The sequence below is a fragment of the Gekko japonicus genome, unplaced genomic scaffold (genome assembly GCF_001447785.1).
Source record: "Gekko japonicus isolate JY-2015 unplaced genomic scaffold, Gekko_japonicus_V1.1 scaffold1643, whole genome shotgun sequence".
NCBI lineage: Eukaryota > Metazoa > Chordata > Lepidosauria > Squamata > Gekkonidae > Gekko > Gekko japonicus.
In genome coordinates this window covers 333,244-349,107 of record NW_015169827.1, presented here as the reverse complement: position 1 = coordinate 349,107, position 15,864 = coordinate 333,244, and the positions used below count along the sequence as shown (strand labels likewise).

Here is a 15,864-nt window from a genome sequence, read left to right as displayed (position 1 = left end):
CCTACACAGAATACTCTCTATCTCTGGAGGTTGTGGGCTCAGGACTGGCCTCTGGACTGGCCTCTGGCTGCACTTTAGCCTCTCTCTCTTGCCCAAGAGAGCAAGGAAACTTCCATTCATTCCCCAGTCCAGCTGACTGTGGAGTGGCTGAATTTCTGCTGCCTCCCAGGGATAGAGACTGCCTAGGGACAGTCCCTGTTTTCCCGCACTTTTTGGCCTTGGGGCAGCTGGGAACTGTAGACCAGCAGATGAGGAAGCTGCATTCAACTCCGTGAGTGATACCCCTGCAGGCCCCTCTCTGGAACTATAGCTCAATTAAACCTTATGGGGGAACATTTTAAACAAAGAACCACAGCCATCTTACAAACACAGGTAACTGCCATTTCGTGACACCTACCAACAGCCACTGAGGGGAAAGTTAGTCCCACACAGGAGGCAAGCAGGAAAAGCATCTTCGTCAAGAGAGAAAGCCGTTTGCCAGTAATTCTGACAGGGCACAGTGCCTGAAGGGGGAGTGGGTGGGGAAGAGGAGCAGACCCAGCACCCGTCCAATGGCATGCAAGTACTCATGAGTGGCAGCTGACGGACCAATGGCTGAGGGAGAGCATGGAATTTTGCCACTGGAAAACAGAATTATTATATAGAGAGATGTGCTGTTGGAGGTGACATTTACAGATACTGTAGACCACCAGAGAAAACAAAGCTTCTTCTCCATAGAAAGTAAAATGGCTAAACAGAGGCTATTGCACTTTGGTCATATAATGAGAAGACAAGCGTCACTAGAAAAGACAGTAATGCTAGGAAAAGTTGAAAGCAGCAGGAAAAGAGGAAGACTCAACATGAGATGGATCAACTCAATACAGGAAGCCACGGCCCCTCAGTGTGCAAGACATGAGCAAGGCTATTAACGATAGGATGTTTTGGAGGTCATTCATTCATAGGGTCACTGTAAGTTAGAAGAAGCTTAATACAGAGAAACACAGAGAGCAGTGATCTGGTAATAATAGCTTCTCATGAATGAATGCATCTGTGCTGAACAGCTTTTTTTCAAAATAAAGCGGGGAGGCCTCTGAATCCAGGTAAAACTTTTTTCACTGAAGTAGAGGAGATAAAGCAGAAGCCTGCAGAATGCAGAACATTCTCAGGTGGCTGTTTGTGAACATCCGAAGTTATTTGGCAAGCTAAATTAAGCCAGCATGTCAAATATATCATTTATAAAGTTGGCTTTGGCATGTCTTGCCTAATAAAGGAATACTAAGGTACTGTTCTTTACTACTGTTTAGACAGTTCATCATAGTAAGAAGCATGCATCAAGCAAACAGCTGCTGGATCAACATGACCATGACTCTAAACTCCCACTTCAGAAAGTTGTTTGGATATTAAGAACACAGTTACTCCGCCCTGACCTGGAGCATCTGTGCTGAACAGCTTTTTTTCAAAATAAAGCGGGGAGGCCTCTGAATCCAGGTAAAACTTTTTTCACTGAAGTAGAGGAGATAAAGCAGAAGCCTGCAGAATGCAGAACATTCTCAGGTGGCTGTTTGTGAACATCCGAAGTTATTTGGCAAGCTAAATTAAGCCAGCATGTCAAATATATCATTTATAAAGTTGGCTTTGGCATGTCTTGCCTAATAAAGGAATACTAAGGTACTGTTCTTTACTACTGTTTAGACAGTTCATCATAGTAAGAAGCATGCATCAAGCAAACAGCTGCTGGATCAACATGACCATGACTCTAAACTCCCACTTCAGAAAGTTGTTTGGATATTAAGAACACAGTTACTCCGCCCTGACCTGGATAGCCCAGACAAGCCTGATCTTGTCAGGTCTCAGAAGCTAAGTAGGGCCCACCCTGGCTAGTAATTGGTAGGGAGACGTACAAGGAATACCAAGGCTCAGGACGTAGACGTAGGCAATCAAGCCACCTCTCTGAAACATCCAAACCCCAGTAGGAGTCGCCAGAAGTCATCATGACTTCCAGGCATGCAAGCACACACACACCAAAAACACACACAGTTACTCCCATTGTGAACATTTTGGTGATATTGGCATTCACTTGGATGGTAATAATATAAAATTAAGCCTGTGCATTCTTCCCATATACAAAAATACAGTTATCATGAAATTATAGGTGTCTTTCCATCCACCCACAAACTGTGTCATGGGACTTTCCTGCTTCCCACTCCTGCATCAGTCTTCAGTGTTGTCTGGAATCTTAATAGGAACTATGAATTACTTCCTTTCCCCCCACACATTCAATTAAGTAGATAGTTCAGTACAGAAAGCTGAGATGCTCAACTCCTAGCCAGAGATACAAATGTTGAAAGTAAATATTGAAAGAGGAATTGCCAAGAAAGTGACACGTTAAATCATGTTGAATGTGTCCTGCTATAATGCTATTATCTAGTGTTTAAAGGAAATAGAAAAGATGTATATAGGAAAATAGTGCAAGAAGCAAAAGGAATTATTGAAATTACTAAACAGAATATACTTAAGACAAAGATACTTTCTATCCACAAAAGAGTAGCAGGATCATCTTCACAAGGACATAACTGCATATTCTTCGGTCTTGGCCCATTGGAAAAGTGTACTAATTCCTAGTCTCTGAGTGGTACAACTGGCTTTAGAATGATGTAGTGTTGGGTAAAGTTTCTTTTTCATTTATACCCTGCCTTTAACCATGGTAGCAGTGGGGATTCCCACTGATATAAATTATACAAATATTTCAAAACTTCCTCTGACCTCACCATTATCTCATAATGGTTGAGATTTTCTCCTGCCTTTGGTTCAATACAAATGTTCCAGTGTCTATAATACCGCCATGCTAATTTTTTAACTGATATAATTTTCTGACATTTCCAGAGAGGGGAAAGACCTTAATTCAGAAGAAACCTACTATGTACCCAGATTGGAAATCTTCTTTTGATGCCCATATCTACGAGGGGCGTGTTATTCAGATTGTTCTTATGAAGGCTGCTGAAGAGCCATTATCTGAGGTTACCGTAGGTGTGTCTGTTTTGGCTGAAAGATGTAAGAAAGGCAACGGGAAAGCTGAATTTTGGGTAAGTGCAATGATGAACCCTTAGTTTGATTACTTTATTCTGAACTGTTATTTCTTCCGTTTTACACAGATGGAGAAAGGAACAAGTAACTGCTTTAACAGGTGTGGTTATGCTTCTAAACAGTTCTTATGGAAAAGAAAAAGCACTGTTTATTCAGCATGCTTTTCTACATTCTCATTTTTCTCACTTGTGTGTTTCTGTTGCTTGGGGGGGGCAGTTCTGTTCATGATCTTCTTCCTCTAGTGGTCAATTCGATATTAGATCACGGTATGTCCAGCATGTGTCCCTGCAGGTTTTTATGCTGGACATAAAGAGATGTAATAACAAATCAACCACTAGAGGGAACAGAACAGACACCCCCCCCACACACACACACACACCAAAGCAAAAGGAACACAAGCAAGGGAAATGAGAATGTCAAAAAAACAGCTTGTGAAGTGTCAGGACTTATTTACTGGCAAAGCCAATACATAGACCTGGATAACGGTGATCCAAATGCTAGATTTCCTAACTCTGGCATAGTATAGTCCATAGTTGTTTTTACGTGTCCTTGTATTCAGTGGTATGTATTGCATTTGATGGCCAAACTGTGCAAAACCCCAGAGTTCCATGATTGGTGTTTCCATCAAGTGGTTCTCCCCTCCCACACACCAGGTATAAAGCACCATTAAAAGCCACTTTTGGTTAGGGAACTGGTGCATGGAGGGAGAAGAGAGTTAAATATCCTCTTACTAGCACCTTAGTCCTAATCTGGATCAGTCTTGTCACAGTTACTTTTTAGGCCTATGTTATGTGTTGGGAATTCTAATCATAGGCCTTTTAGTGCCACAGCAGAGATCTGCAGGAGCCTAGTTCAGTAAATACTGCTGGTTTTCATAAGTTTCTCTTGAGTGTTTTTTACCCCTGGTCGCAGGGGTGGTTAGAAGAAAAATCAAATTAAATCAATATATGAAAATAAAATAAATTAATTTCTCCGGAGTCTGCATCAATGTTATCTGTGTTTAAGATGGGTTTCTCAGGACCTTGCTTTCAGTAGCAGCTTGTTTAATGTGTAATTCTGTCCTTGGGATGGGAAAGGGAAGGCAAGGCTTGCCAGCATGCTTTTTCAAAACACACAGAAGACAGTTAAAGAGGAATACACATCACCCTTGCATCTGTTAGTAAGTCACAAGTGAGGACCTGCAAGAAACTTGTGGGAGTAGTTGCCAGCTCCAGGTTGGGAAAGTCTTGAAGATTTGATGGTGTAGCCTTGGGAGGGTGAGGTTTGGGGAGGGAAGCGACCTCAGCAGTGTATAATGCCATAGGCTCCACCCTCCAAAGCAGCCTTTTTCTCCAGAAGAACTGATCTCTGTCATCTGGAGAATATTTGTAATTCCAGGTGATCGCCAGTTCTTGCCTGGAGGTTGGCAACACTAGTTCCCTATCTCCTTCCCACCCAACAGCTTACATTATTCTCATCTCCTTCTCTTTTATCCACACAACAATTCTATGAGGTAGGCTAGGATGAAAGTAGGTGACTGGTCCAAAATTACCCAGTCAGTTTCCACAGCAAGATGGGGTCCTGATCCTAGGTCTTGCAGACCACACTCTGAAGGTCTAACTGCTACACCAAACTGGTTTTCATAGGGTAGCTGTTGTTGAACAGTAGCAAGCAGCCAGGCCTACTTGAGTCATGTAAGTTAGGTGGTATCAAGTCACCCAGAGGTTGCTGCCAACCTCCAAGTGGGACCTGAAGATCCCCCAGAATTACAACTGAACTCCAGATGTTTGTTCCCCTGGAGAAAACAGCTGCTTTGGAGGGTGAACTCTGTGGCATAATGCTATGCCAAGGCCTCTTACCTCCCCAAACCCTGCACTCCTCAGACTTCATCACAAAATCTCCAAGAATTTCCCAACCTGGAGCAGGCAACCCTAGACCTGCCCCCAAAATATCCTCCGTAAAAGGCCAAAATAGATCTGGAAAGGGCCCTGCCCCCTCCTACTTTTACTCATAAAAACTGAAGCCTGGAATACTGTGGCTGCCTAGCAACAGCCACTGGGAAAATCTGTTGCTTAAAGCTACAGGTGCTTCTTTTATCGTCTTCAGATTTTTTTAAACCACCCATTTTTTTTAGATTTCACATTTTTATGCAAACCTGGGGCTCTTTTCAGGTTTGTAGGAAAATATTTCTTGCCCCTTCACAGCTCCAGTCTCTGGATTTAAGAATCCAAAGATGTGGCCAACCTTGCTCTTAGAAGGTTACTTACAGACTAAGTAGGCTATTAGCTCTTCCCATCCTTGGGACAGACCAATGTATTTTCAAAAACAAGGCTGCTGAAAGTAACAACTCCGTGTCTAGTTCTGCCTTCTGCAGTCCATGGTACATAGTTCAATGTACCTCAGGTCTTAACATTGTTACTGGTGTGCATTTCATTACTGATGCACACCTTGGCTTTCAGTAACATGCCATGACATCAGGTAAACTAAACTCCAAAACAACTGCAAAAAGAGTATTTATAATTTGTCAATGGGGGTATAAAATCATATTCAGTGAATCTGGAGATACTGATTCCAGCAAAAAAAAATTGAAGCAGTGTAATTTGGGGTAATTTAAAAACCTGTGAAGTGCCATGTGGCTGGACAGGAAAGCTGCTGTGTCCTATGACTTGCTCTCTAATCAACCATGTGAGACATTCTAATTCTGTCTACATGATGGGAGGGTTTTAATGTAACAGGGATGTAAATCTTTGGTTTCTTTCTTCTTAGCTTGATTTACAACCACAAGGAAAGGTATTGATGGCTGTGCAGTACTTTCTAGAAGATGGAGGTAAGGAGATTTGTTGGTTTATACTGATAGTATAAATCTTGGGTCAGGAGATTCTTTGTATGTGCAACAGAGAATCGTTAAGCCTAGAGCAATCCTTGACTTAAAGAAGAAAGCATAGCTGCTTCCATGTTCAGAGCAATATATGTGCATAGGATTGACTACATGTGCATTAATACTGCCTAATTGTAGCAGCTGGAGTATTGTCTGGAACAGTGCAGTTTTTATTCAGGTGAAATATTAGCAGTCCTATCTAGAGCCTTGAGTGAAACGAGGTGTAATGGAATGGGTTTTATATACATTGAGACTTGTTCAACTAGTACAAACATGAACTTCAGACAGTGTGTTACTAATAGCATTATATTAACATTGTTTACTGCACTATTAGTACCATCAAGAAAACGGTTGTTTTAAATGACTGTACTGTAGATGGGGGAAAACATACTATCTCGTATTCACGAAAACCTAAACCCACAAAAGAAAATCTCTCCATCAGTGTAAATGGGGTAAGATGAGTCACCACTCAGAATTGTTTGAGCACTATGTAATTGTTAAATCAGTTTGTATCTTCAAAAATATGCTTATCATGTTGTTTACATTTGTTTTTTCTATGCATTGAGAACTTTGTCTGTGCTCATGCTTGTTTACACCAGCGGTGTGTAGTGGTTAAGAGCAATGGACTCTAATCTGGAGAACCAGGTTTGATCCCCATTCCTCCACGTGACCTTGGCACAGTCACAGTTCTCTCAGAACTCTCTCAGCACCACCTACCTCACAAGGTGCCTGTTGCTGGGAGAGGAAAAGAAGTTGATTGTATAAGCTGCTTTGAGACTCCTTAGAGAAAAGTGGGTTATAAAAACCTACGCTGCTGCTGCTTCTTTAAGTTTTGAAGAATGACAATTCCAGCACAATGTCACTTATACTATAATACCCATGTCTCCTCCTCAGAGAAAATTAGGAACCCAAATATGAGAGTAGAAGAATTAGGGACTACTGAGGACAGGCCGTGGCTCAGTTGCAGAGCATCTGCTTTCCATGCAAGTCCCCATATATCCCTGGCACCTCCAACTAATGGCTTCAAATAGCAGGTGATATGAAAAACCCCTTCCTACAATCAGGGTAGGCCGTACTGCCCTTGATAGACCAATGGTCTGATTCCGTATAAGGCACCTTCATGTGTGTTCTCGATCTACAAAAGATATTGACAATACACTATCGTTTGTACCTCAGTTTTCTATGGTGTGAAATTTCAGTCAATAATGTATCTATTGCTCCTAAATGCTAAAGAGTTTTTCCTGTTCTTCAGTGGTTGTGGCAGCATTTCTGGACACATCTGACTGAAGACTTGTCACTGAAGTAAATGAGCAAGTCTTCATGGATCACCCATGGGTGATCCAATCACATGGGTGATCCACCCATGGGTGATCCAATCACATACACAAGTTGGATCAGAGCCAGCATTTGACTGCTAATCTTCACATGACACTGGTTGCTACACAATATAAACACATAGCGCTGCATTAAGTCAAACTGTTGGCCCATTTTACCCACTATTGCTGTCATCTCTAGCAGTGGTGCTCCTAAGTCCAAGGCAAAAAAAAATTCAAACTCTGTTGTTGGAGTTGCCAGGAAATGAGCCTTGAACTGTCTGCATGCAAAGTATGTGCCTCTGCAATGGAGCTGTGGCTCTTCTCCTTTCTTCACTGAGCTACCTTAGTATTACTGCATGACTGGCAAAAGTGAAGATAAAACCTGATGAATTGCAGGAGGCGGAACAGCTCTTTATGATGAATTACTCTGTGTGTGTGTGTGTGTGTGTGTGTGTGTGTGAGAGAGAGAGAGAGAGAGAGAGAGAGAGAGAGAGAGAGAGAGAGAGAATTTGGCAGCAACTTAGCATGTGTATTTCATTATAAAAATTGCAAGGTTGATAGACTAGAGTTAGAGAATGAGACACTTGCTTATCCAGTGATATTTTCTCTTCTCTCAACAATTTACCATCTGTTACTAGACATCCTCACTTGCTGTAGGGTAGACTATAAATAATTAAAACTGAACCACTGTGACCTTGCTTTGTATCAAAATTAATGAATGCCAACAATGTAATGTTTTTACTGCCTTACAAGTGTACAAGAGATACTTTAATTATTGATGCATTCATGCTAGCAGAAACTTAATGTTTGAAAAAGTAAGATAGAAAATGGAAGTGTTTTTGTTTCTGCATTGGATTCATTTGTGTAAATAGTAGTTACTATTTGTTGCATTTGGTTGATGAAAATCAATCTCAGTGATTTCAGTGAAGTATCAGAAGTTGGCATACATTGGAATAAGAAAAATATAGTTGATAGTTTCTTAAATTTTACTTGGGAATGGTATGGTAATTTTCTTTAAAACATCGCTTAATGAGTTCTAAAAGATACTTCTGAACCAAAAACTTTTTTTTTGCCATCAAGTCACAGCTGACTCGTGGCAACCCCATAGGGTTTTCAAGGCAATAGATGTTCAGAGGTGATTTGTTGTTGTATGCCTCTGGCTATGGTACCGTGGATCAGCCTGGCTGATCAGCGGAGTGCAAATTTACGAGCTAGGTTTAATTTGTCATCCAGGTATGCTGAAAGTTGCCACCAATCACTCAGCCATTTTACCCACAAAAGTGAGATTAGAAACAGCATTGATTGTTTCTGGCCAAAGAAATCTTTTCAACTCCAACTTAATTAGGGTCTCCTTTTGAGGTCACAGGGGAAAATAGCTTATCCAAACAAGTTCCTATTTCTTGTAAGGGTAATACTACTTTCTCCCAGCACACTTTTACTAGTGTCAGAGGTCAGGGATCCAACTTTGGATTTATACCCCTGTCATGATCTGGGCTGTGCCACCAGAGGCCTACTTGACCCAGGGAGCCTTCCTAGCAGTAGGTGAGGCTGGGCCTACAACTCCCAGAAGCCCCTGAGAGGTTTTGGAGCCAAAATTGACCAACAGGAAAAGAGGAGGGCTTGGAATAAAAAATCTGGTGCAGAAGGAAAAGCTGTTCTTTTTCCCAGAGGGCAGAGCCAGAAGGAAGGCTGCTGCAGGGAAGAGACCCTCATCCTAAGGGAAGGATGAGTAGTCTAAGGTCACTGCAGATAGTGAGCTAGGGACAGTATATTTAGACGCGAAAGGGCATTTGATTTCTTTTCACCCACTTACTGTTATTATTCAGCACCTTGTTTGTTTGACCTCCTATAAAATAAGCTATTTTCATTGTTCACTCTGCCAGGTCCTCACACCTATTATTCGACCAAAAGGGAGGTCTGAAGGTCTTGGGAGGGTGCTCTGGGCCTTCTCAAGGGATCCAAATCCAGCGTGGTGGCAGCATCAGGTAACACCCCACCTGAGCCGTGACAGCCCCACTCTTCATTACCCGAAGGAGCAGCTTACAATCTCCTTTCCCTTCCCCTCCCCACAACAGACAGCCTGTGAGGTGGGTGGGACTGAGAGACCTCTCTCAAGAACTGCCCTTGAGAGAACAGTTCTGAAATAACTTCTAACTGACCCACGGTCATACCAGCAGCTGTATGTGGAGGAGTGGGGAATCAAACCTAGTTCTCTCAGGTTAGAGTGCACACTCCTAACCACTATGCCAAACTTGCTCTCCGTAATATCCACAAATGAGATAGTCTAAAACTATTAATAGAATTCTGACAAAGCGATGCTCATGATATCTCTGATACAGGATCTGTCATCAACTTGTCATCAGCGTTAGATATACCATCTCTTGCCTGTTACTATACCCAGTGCAAATCCTTTATATAGCTGCAGTGGCTCAAGTGGTTAAGACGCTGAACTGCAGGCTGTGGAAGGTCGGTAGTTCAGCAGTTCGAGACCCAAGTGTGCCGCATGACTGAGTGAGCTCCTGTCTCTAGTTCCAGCTCCTGCCAACCTAGCAGTTCGAAAGCAAGAAATTGCAAGTAGATAAATAGGTACCACTTCAGTGGGAAGGTAACAGCGTTCCGTGCGCCTTGGTGTTTAGTCATGCTGGCCACATGACCACGGAAATGTCTTCAGACAGTGCTGGCTCTTCGGCTTTGAAACGGAGATGAGCACCGCAACCCTAGAGTCGGATTCGACTGGCTTTCGAGCAAGGGAACCTTTTCCTTTACTGCGACTTTAGACTTAAAAACTGAAGACTCTAAAATGACCTGCCCTAAAATTTCTTTACTTTGTGATATTTTTAAAACAAAGAGAAAAGGCTCCTCTTCATTTTTGATGTTGAAGAGAAGAAATAAGGTACTATTTTGTCACTGTTAGTGCATGTTAGAATTGGTGACCACCAAAACTGGTCTTACTTTTTATTATTTAAAATTATGGTTATGGAAAGCAGATCTAGTTACAGATGTCTTTGTTTATTTAAATGAAATTATTGACCTTATCCAGTCACAGAACGTAGCACCACAGTAGATGGTTTACTTTAGCACTGAGCTTCTCCATTTCTGCATTAAGCAGCTTGGGAAGCAGCTGGAATAGTTTTCTGTTTCTGCACACATTGAATTATCATGCTTCTGATTTCATCTTCAAGAAGAAGGGGTTTGTGACTCTCTTACTTGAAAAATTAGTAGTTTCAGTAGGGTGCAAATTCTTATGAAATCAGGACATTAATTTTTTATGGGGATGGGGGAGAAATGGGGGCTAGGATTTTTGTTTTGGGCTTTATTATATGAATAGTGTTTAGTGGATAGATGTGCACAATTTATTTTAAAGGGATATCTGAAAAGTTGTTGCCTAGTTCTGTCTAATTGATTTATAGATTATGTGCATGCTAAATTAATAAACACTGCAAATTTAAATTGAACTGACAGAAAATAATTGCTCTGACAGTAATAACTAACAATGTGTCTTGTTCTAGTCTGATGACCCCCTGCCTACGAGTCTTTATTAACTCCAATTCACTTCAACAAGACCTTTGCAAGACATTTGTGTGAGACTTGGTAGTCTTTTCGTGGATTGCAAACATCTGTAACGGAAATATATCAGTGCTAGTCACTCTCACACTCTCTTGGGTGCTATGAAATACATGAGTTACAAAATACAGTGCTAGTCACTCTCACACTCTCTTGGGGGTGCTATGAAATACATGTGTATTAAGCATGACTGTGCAAAGGAAACTACCATTTGGTTCTACCATTCTGCACAAAACAAATGACATAGAAGAGGCAGCACAATCCCTCAACCAGTCTTGTTCATGCTGAGCCAGCAAAGGAGATGTGCACATGGAAATATGCTGTGCGTATCACTTGTCATGGGTATACATTGAATTCCTGTCCAGAAGCCCACAGATCCACTAGACAACTGTGCTTTCCAGTGCAGTTTCCATGGAGCTGACTGTGGTCACAGTCATTGCAAGCCAGCTGTTCAATAAAGGGGGGGGGGTGCAGCAGCTTTCCTAGTTGAGCAATTGGGAACATGTTGTCTAAGACCAGTTTCTTCCTTATTATCCTTTAAAACTGCAAAGGGGGATTCTTGAGAGAAAGTTGACACTACTTCCCTCTTAAATACCAAGCCCAAGGAAAGCAAGCACCAAGCTTCTTATTAGTAACTCTCCGCCTCAGACTATTAAGCTGCTATTTCAAAGCAGTGTATAAATGTTTCTTTCTACTACTTCAGGTTTTATGGTGTGTGTTTTTTTAAAAAAACCACTTTCTGTATATCATGAAGGTCTGCCTTGTATGTAGAAAACCATGCCTGCCTTTTCTGTGGACTTGTTTTGTCACACACATCACCGATTAGAGACACACATGCTTTATTAAATGGGGAAGTGATCATCTGTGTTGTTAAGAGATAGTTGCAGTTGAAACTTATGCTTGTCTTCTATCAAGTGAGACCATTTGTCCATTTATTTCAGCATTGTCTGTTCTGACTGGAAGTGACTGTCCAGAGCCTCAGGCAGAGAAAGGACTTTCACCACACCAGCTATCTGAAATCCTTTAACCGGAGGTTCTGCAGATTAAACCTCTGTCTTTCTGCATACAAAACATGCACTTTATCAGTAAACCACATATCTTTATCTTAAGATAAATTTTCTTGTTATCTGTAGTATTAAAAGATACACCTGTGATTAATTGGATGGAAGAAGTTGGAATCCATTTTTATCAGTACTCTGAATTTCTCTAGTCTGTATGTAGTTAAGTGTTGCAATACTGCACCTGCTTTCTAACACTTGCTTGAATGTTTTCTTTGAAACTGGAATCATTACTTCCTTTATAATTCTGACAATTTATTTTGAAATACTGTATTATTTTAAGAGCAAATATAATTCACTGACATTGTATAATTGGCTGGAACTTCTAGTTTCAAATGCTGTGAACCATGTGAAAATTTTTCATATACTCACTTCATTCAGAGTCCACCTTTCTCACAGAGATTCAGTGTAGTGGCTTCCTTTCTTTGTTATAGACTCCAATGCATCATTTTTACCATGTGGTGCTGCATATTGTTCTCTGTGATGTTGCTTCAACCATCATCACCCTAACAATGTGTGCTTGATCTGTTGTGCTGATTCAAAATGCATCCCTTCTAGATTTTAGAAGAACATGTATTTCTTAGGATCACACCCTATATTTCAGTTTAAAGACAAACATTAGATTAACTTTCCATGCTGATCTGTATCTTGCTCCAGAAACCAGATCTAGTGTTTTATTATTATTTTTGAGTTGCAGTTGTTGTTGTTTTTTACACAGAACTAATAAGGAAGGGAACTTGTGGGAAATATTATTGCTCATTTAATGTAAGGCTAGGGCACATGATCAACAAGAGAAAATGAGAATCTTAAAAGAATCTGGAAGGGGATTCCCCTTTTCTTTTGAAGCACCACCCCATTTCATTCATTGCCCCCCCCCCATTGCTCAGGGGACACATTATGCAATAACATCAAATTAGTCATGAGCTGAATTAAAGAAATGTAGTGTGTATGGGAATAGGAAGTAAGTAGAGAAGTGGTGAGGGGATCTAATAGAGGAGAAGAAGAGAGACGCCAGTACAATCTATGTCTTGATTGGCTGTTTAGATCTATTTCACTCCCTCACCCTGTCCAAAGTCTTCCAATACAAGTATTTGTTTAAAATTAAGCATATTATTATCTTTAGTTTACGGAGTACATTCAGATCTTCCCCCATCCGCCTGGAATAACTTCAGTTTGAATTTATACTACCGGAAGCAGCATTGTCATGCTTGTTCACATAGCACTTCCCCCGTTTTGCTCTACAGAAAGTATGATGATGACATTTCTCCTGCATGGGGAATAAGCTGTTTTTGTTCAAAATCTCAAAGTCTTTTATCTAACCACAGACACTTGGTGAATTGAAATGGAAAGTGTGGCTGAAACGAGGCACCAGACTAAAGCAGTGTTTCAAAATGAGATTCCCCGTTGTAGTCTCCTTGAAAAAGTGGCTTATTTAAATCTCCAGTCATATGTACTCTGTCTTTGAGGTTAATCCTGTTGAAGCCAGTGGACATAGTTCTGAGTAAATGTAAATGGAATTTGCCTGGCTTCTTCAAATCGTGTGTGTGACAGAGAGAGCGAGAGACAGACAGACAGAGCAGGAAAGAACTGCTCACACTGCCACCTGAAGAGGAAAACTGCATTGCAGAATAACAAATTGTCCCACCTACACACTCCCCAATAGAAACTTTGTCTTATGGCTGAGTTTGTGGTTCAGTCTTCTGCATGCACATTGTAGTAAAATGGTATCTACAAGTACTTCTGTTAAGCCAGTGGGATGGAGTAGTTATCCAGCAGGACAAGGCCTTAAAGATTAATTCACCTTTCTAGCCAGCAGAAATCAGAACTTTTCATTACTTGGTACCAGCAGATGTTTTTTCTAAGTATTCTGTACCTGTAATCTGATTTCAACTTTGAGTATCACTTTATAGCACTAATTGTTGAATGCTATAAAACACAGAAGTAGAGACTTTTATATTGTCCTACCCCAAAAAAAGGCAAGAGAAGATCCTCTTTCATTTGCTTTTGAGCTATCTCCAGAGTAGCCTGAAAGCAACCAAAGAGAGCGAAGGATTGGGCCTACTCCCCCACGCCCAGTCCCATCCTGTTCTCTGGAGATAATAGCAACCTGAAGAGTCATGTTTTGCTTTTAAGAACTCTTCCCTTTTATCTTGTCATTGTTTCAGTAATTAATCAGAGTATGTTTAGTACAAAGTATTTGATTGCCTTAAAAAGGAACAAATCCTAAGAGGTTGTCAGTTCAGAGTGATGTAATTTAGACTGTGCCTAAACCCCAGCTCAGGGAAGTATTCACCTCAATACTTCTCCTCTCTTTCCTTATTTAGAAAAATTCCTAGGACCCAGCAGGTATCTGGGGATACTTAAATCCAGAGATCAAAGCATTGAACTGACAAGACAGATCTTTCTGCAAAACAGAGAAAAGCCTCAGGATTGCAGAAAAATCTGACATCTAAAATATACTGGGGTTAACACACACACCCAAATAATAAAAACAGCACCTGTTGCTTTAAAAAACAAATGCTGTCTGTGGTCATTGCTAAGCAACCACAGCAGTATTGTCAGCTAAAGCCTTGGTTTCTGCCACCAAAGGTGGGGGGGCAGGCCCCTTAAGCGGTTCTGGCCTCTGAGGGAGGATTCCGTGGGGGCAGATTTTCATATTATCAGTGAGTTCTGTCAAGATGTTTCTTACTCCCTCCCTTGTGGTTCAAAGGAATTTCATGTCACAAAATAAAAATTACACAATGCATTAATCCTTCTTACCAAGAAAATGCCTGTTGCTTAAACCCCATTAAAAGCCCCAGCAAAGTAAATAGCCTTATAGCACCTCCTGAAGATATCTAAGAATGGTACCTGTCACTGAAAACCTGAGGAAGTCATGCAGGCATCCTCACAAGTATGCCTTACAGGAGTTCTAGGGATGGTTTTAGGCCTCTGTGCATACTGGCTTGATCTGCCCCTCCTTCCCCAAAGGGGTTGCAAAGAAAGACATTTCTAATGAATGCTGATGATTAAGTGGCTAGATCAAAGTGGAAAAATAAAGTCCTGTTAATCAATGTCAGTTCATAAATGCAATAGTGACAATCTCAATCTTGGTGTGATTAGTCCCTTATTTTTTAGCACTGCTCCACCTTCCCCTAAGATGTGAGTGTACCTAGGTACTGGTAGGGACAAGAGAAAGGAGCTGCTGGGGTATGAGACAGATAATAGCTGGCAGTTGATGGGGGCTACAAAATGCCAGGGGGTTTATGGATTTTACAGAGAACAGGAATCTGAGTGAGGGAAATTTGCTGAGTCACATAAATGCCTGGAGGGGGAAGAGATATGGAGCTTTTGTGGTGAGGTTGAAGGAGAGAGAATGGGAAGCTGGAGCACAATGATTTATTTATTTACTTTATTTGCAGTGCAGGGCTCAGGGTGAATTACAAGTTGATAAAACCATTAAAACAGTTAAAACATTCTTCCAACCAAGCTCTACAAGCAAACAAATAAATGATACAACATGCAATTACAGCATACAAGATGGCAATCTGGCATAGGTTTGCAGTGCTCCTATAGGATCTACACAAAGGTGTGCCCATGATAAACTAACTGGGAAGTGGGCAAATCACCACTGATAATCTCTGATGAGATAATATACCAGGCCAGAGCAGGGTGCAGCAAGTGAGGCATATTTAAATGCCTCCCCAGCCACCCACTGCAGTGGACCAGGTTGGGGAGGGAAGTGAAGGCATGTAAACATGCCTTATAGCTTTCCCTTCCCTCCCCAAGCTACCCTGCCATGGTGGGGCAACTTAAGAAGGGACAGAGAGAAGTCATGTTTAAATGCCTTCCCCCTCTCTCTCCCCCAGCTGCCGGAGGGCCGGAGGAAGGCATTTAAATCTAACATCTGGCTGGTACAGGGGAGTGAAACTAACAAGTTCTCAGTTTCACTCCCCTCTGCTGGTCAACTGTTAGCTTTAAAAGCCTTCCCCTCCCAGCCAGCGGCTGGGGGAGGGAAAGGAAGTCA

The 15,864-nt window shown here is 41.5% G+C and overlaps 1 protein-coding gene across 1 annotated transcript in view; it reads left to right on the top strand.

The window, feature by feature from the left end:
- The window catches only part of PRKCD (protein kinase C, delta), a 110,653-nt gene that overhangs the window by 70,681 nt on the left and 24,108 nt on the right, over nt 1-15,864 (top strand). Inside the window, exons 3-4 of the mRNA XM_015417252.1 lie at nt 2,863-3,062; nt 5,809-5,869. Of these exons, the coding sequence (XP_015272738.1) occupies nt 2,863-3,062; nt 5,809-5,869 (261 nt within the window). The remainder of the gene's footprint in view (nt 1-2,862; nt 3,063-5,808; nt 5,870-15,864) is intronic.